Source organism: Condylura cristata, unplaced genomic scaffold, assembly GCF_000260355.1.
Source record: "Condylura cristata isolate star-nosed mole 26May11 unplaced genomic scaffold, ConCri1.0 scaffold00017, whole genome shotgun sequence".
In the NCBI taxonomy this organism is placed as follows: Eukaryota; Metazoa; Chordata; class Mammalia; order Eulipotyphla; family Talpidae; genus Condylura; species Condylura cristata.
In genome coordinates, this window is record NW_004567118.1 from 14097606 (window position 1) to 14100027 (window position 2422).

At 45.7% G+C, this 2422-nt stretch overlaps 1 protein-coding gene across 1 annotated transcript in view; it reads left to right on the plus strand.

Annotated features, from left to right (window-relative positions):
* Window positions 1-146: 146 nt before the first annotated feature.
* The window catches only part of MED13 (mediator complex subunit 13), a 202943-nt gene continuing 200667 nt past the window's right edge, over window positions 147-2422 (plus strand). The window contains exons 1-2 of the mRNA XM_012726063.1: window positions 147-161; window positions 1981-2023. Of these exons, the coding sequence (XP_012581517.1) occupies window positions 147-161; window positions 1981-2023 (58 nt within the window). The remainder of the gene's footprint in view (window positions 162-1980; window positions 2024-2422) is intronic.

Consider the following 2422-nt stretch of genomic DNA (forward strand, 5'->3'; position numbering starts at 1 on the left):
CCGCCCGTCGCGTGCCCGCCCCCGCGCGCTGCGCGCAGGGACGGACGGTGACCTGGTTGCTGGGCGGTGCGGGGTGGCACGGGCTGTGGGCTGTGACGAGGAGAGGGCTGCGCCTCGGGGTGGCGAGCGGGCATCTGCACTAAACGATGAGCCGCCGTCTCGTACGTGCGTGTGAGTGTGTCGTTGCCACCGGCCTCAGAGACCTGGACGGCTTGAGGCTGAGAAAGTTTGGCGTCGCGACCTGCTCCGCGCGAGGGGCGGAGGCGGAGGGCTGTCCGCGGCCCCACACGGCCCCCGGCCGCTCCCCGCGGGCTTGGCGCCCACCTCCGGGGAGAGCAGCCCGGGGCGGACCGTCTGCCTGACTTCTGGCTCGGTTGTGACGGGCCGAGAAGTTTTACCTGCACTAGGTTTTCTGTGCAATCACGAAGTTGCGCTCTGAACTCCCTGACAAATCCTGCGATCGGGAGCAAGAAGTGGGATTTAGATGTTTAAAACCCTATATAGCGTGGGATGTAGGGAACTCCGGGCTGTTTATTTTCGTTGTAATTTTGTTGACTCCAAACTGTTCTGAAGTGGATGGAGGAAAAGCTTACACAAAACAAGACACCAAAAAAACCCCGCCTGTCAAAGGGACTTTAAGTCATTCAAAACAGCCAGTGCTTCTTCCCGTTCCGTTCCCCCACCACTACCTGCAGCGAGCGTTCTACTGTTGGTTTATAGAAATTGGCATCAGTCTTATAGAAAGTAATTCTTGACGGGCTCCCTCGTTTTTGAAATGGAATAGTCCATACTTTATGGACAGAACAAGCTTCAGTGAGGTGTGCAGTCTTTCCTCATTAAAGAGGATAAATTTGTACCTCCCTGTTGGCTTAGGTGTTAGGTCTCCATGCTCTCACCCCTGAGACCGGAGTTCGATCCCCACCTCTTCTCCTCCCAGGAGGTGACCCACATGGCCCAGCAGACCTCTCCTGTCTTGCCCGCTGCTTCTCCAGCTCTGCTTCCCAGTCTGCCTCTGGTGACTCCTCACACGCTGGCTTACCCCCATCTCTGACCTGCACTCCAGTTCTTGTATGCATAAATAAATAATAAATCTTTAAAAAAAGGAAAATAAGGGTAATTTGGTGGTGGGAAGCCCACGGGGATTACAACTGAGATGGAAAAAGGCACAAAATGATGTTTAAAAAAAAAACTATTATTTTTTTAAAAAGGGAATAAATTTGCATGTTATCAATTGAGTATCTGTTGAAAAGGTGACACTTTTTATTGACCATTACCTGATTTAAAATCACAATTTGTCCAAGTGAATTTGTGTGTGATTTTTTTTGAGTCTTCCTTAAAATAATTAAATTCTCCCTTGAACCCTTTTATTGCACCTTTTTTCCCCTCCCATGTCAGAGTACAACTAAATCCACTCTTTAAACTCCACTATCCATTATGAGGTGTTCTTAAACCAGATTAGCTACACTGTTACCAAACCATTTCCTTTGGTTAGAAAGACATGTTTCCCATCAACTGGTACTAGATCTGCTTCTCATTGTCCATTAAGATTTCCTTTTTTAAAGAAGAGTCCATGAGTTTGACTAATGTAAGGTTTCCCCAAAATTAGGTTTCTAGAAGAAAAGGAAAAATACCAGATGGTTTCTCACATAGCAGGAGTATAACGGAACAGGTGAGAAAATAATGATAATGATGAACAGCTCTATACCAGAGACAGTTTGTGGGGGTGGAGTGGGGAATGGGATCAAAAACAGTGTGGGGAGGTAAATGCACTGGACTATGGTGAGGGCACATGGATGATTTGGTGATGGGAAGCCCAAGGGGATTGCAACTGAGATGGAAGAATGCACAAAATATGTAAAAATAAACTATTATAAAAAAATTAGGTTTCTAGGTCAGCAAGGCTGTCTTAGTCCCTTTGGACTGCAATGCAATAGACAGTGTGATGTGTAAACATCAGTTTTTTTCTCTCTCATGCTGCAGGTGTCTGGAAGTCACCAGCAAGGCATAGCGGATTTGGTGACTGGTGAGTACTGCTGGTGAAGCTTCTGGTTCTTCTGGCTTCTCACCTGGTGGAGAGGGGAGGGGGCGCTTAGGAATATCTTTTGTAAAGACACTAATCCCTTTTGATCACTTATCAAGCCCCCCTTAAAGCCATCACGCTGATGGGTATAATTTCAACATATGAAATGAGGACTTAAACATTCAATTTAAAGCAAAAGCTGAAAAAACTTAAAGCAAGTTTTACACTACAGTGAATTTTTCAGGGAGACTTATTTGTATTCACCATTCCAGCCACAATGTGGACATTTTTATTTTAAACTTTAAAATGTACGAGAAGTTAGGAAATTTAAAAAAGGTACAATCTCACTTGTAGCTATGGAACATCAGTATGTTTTGGTACACTGATAATTTTTTTTTTTTT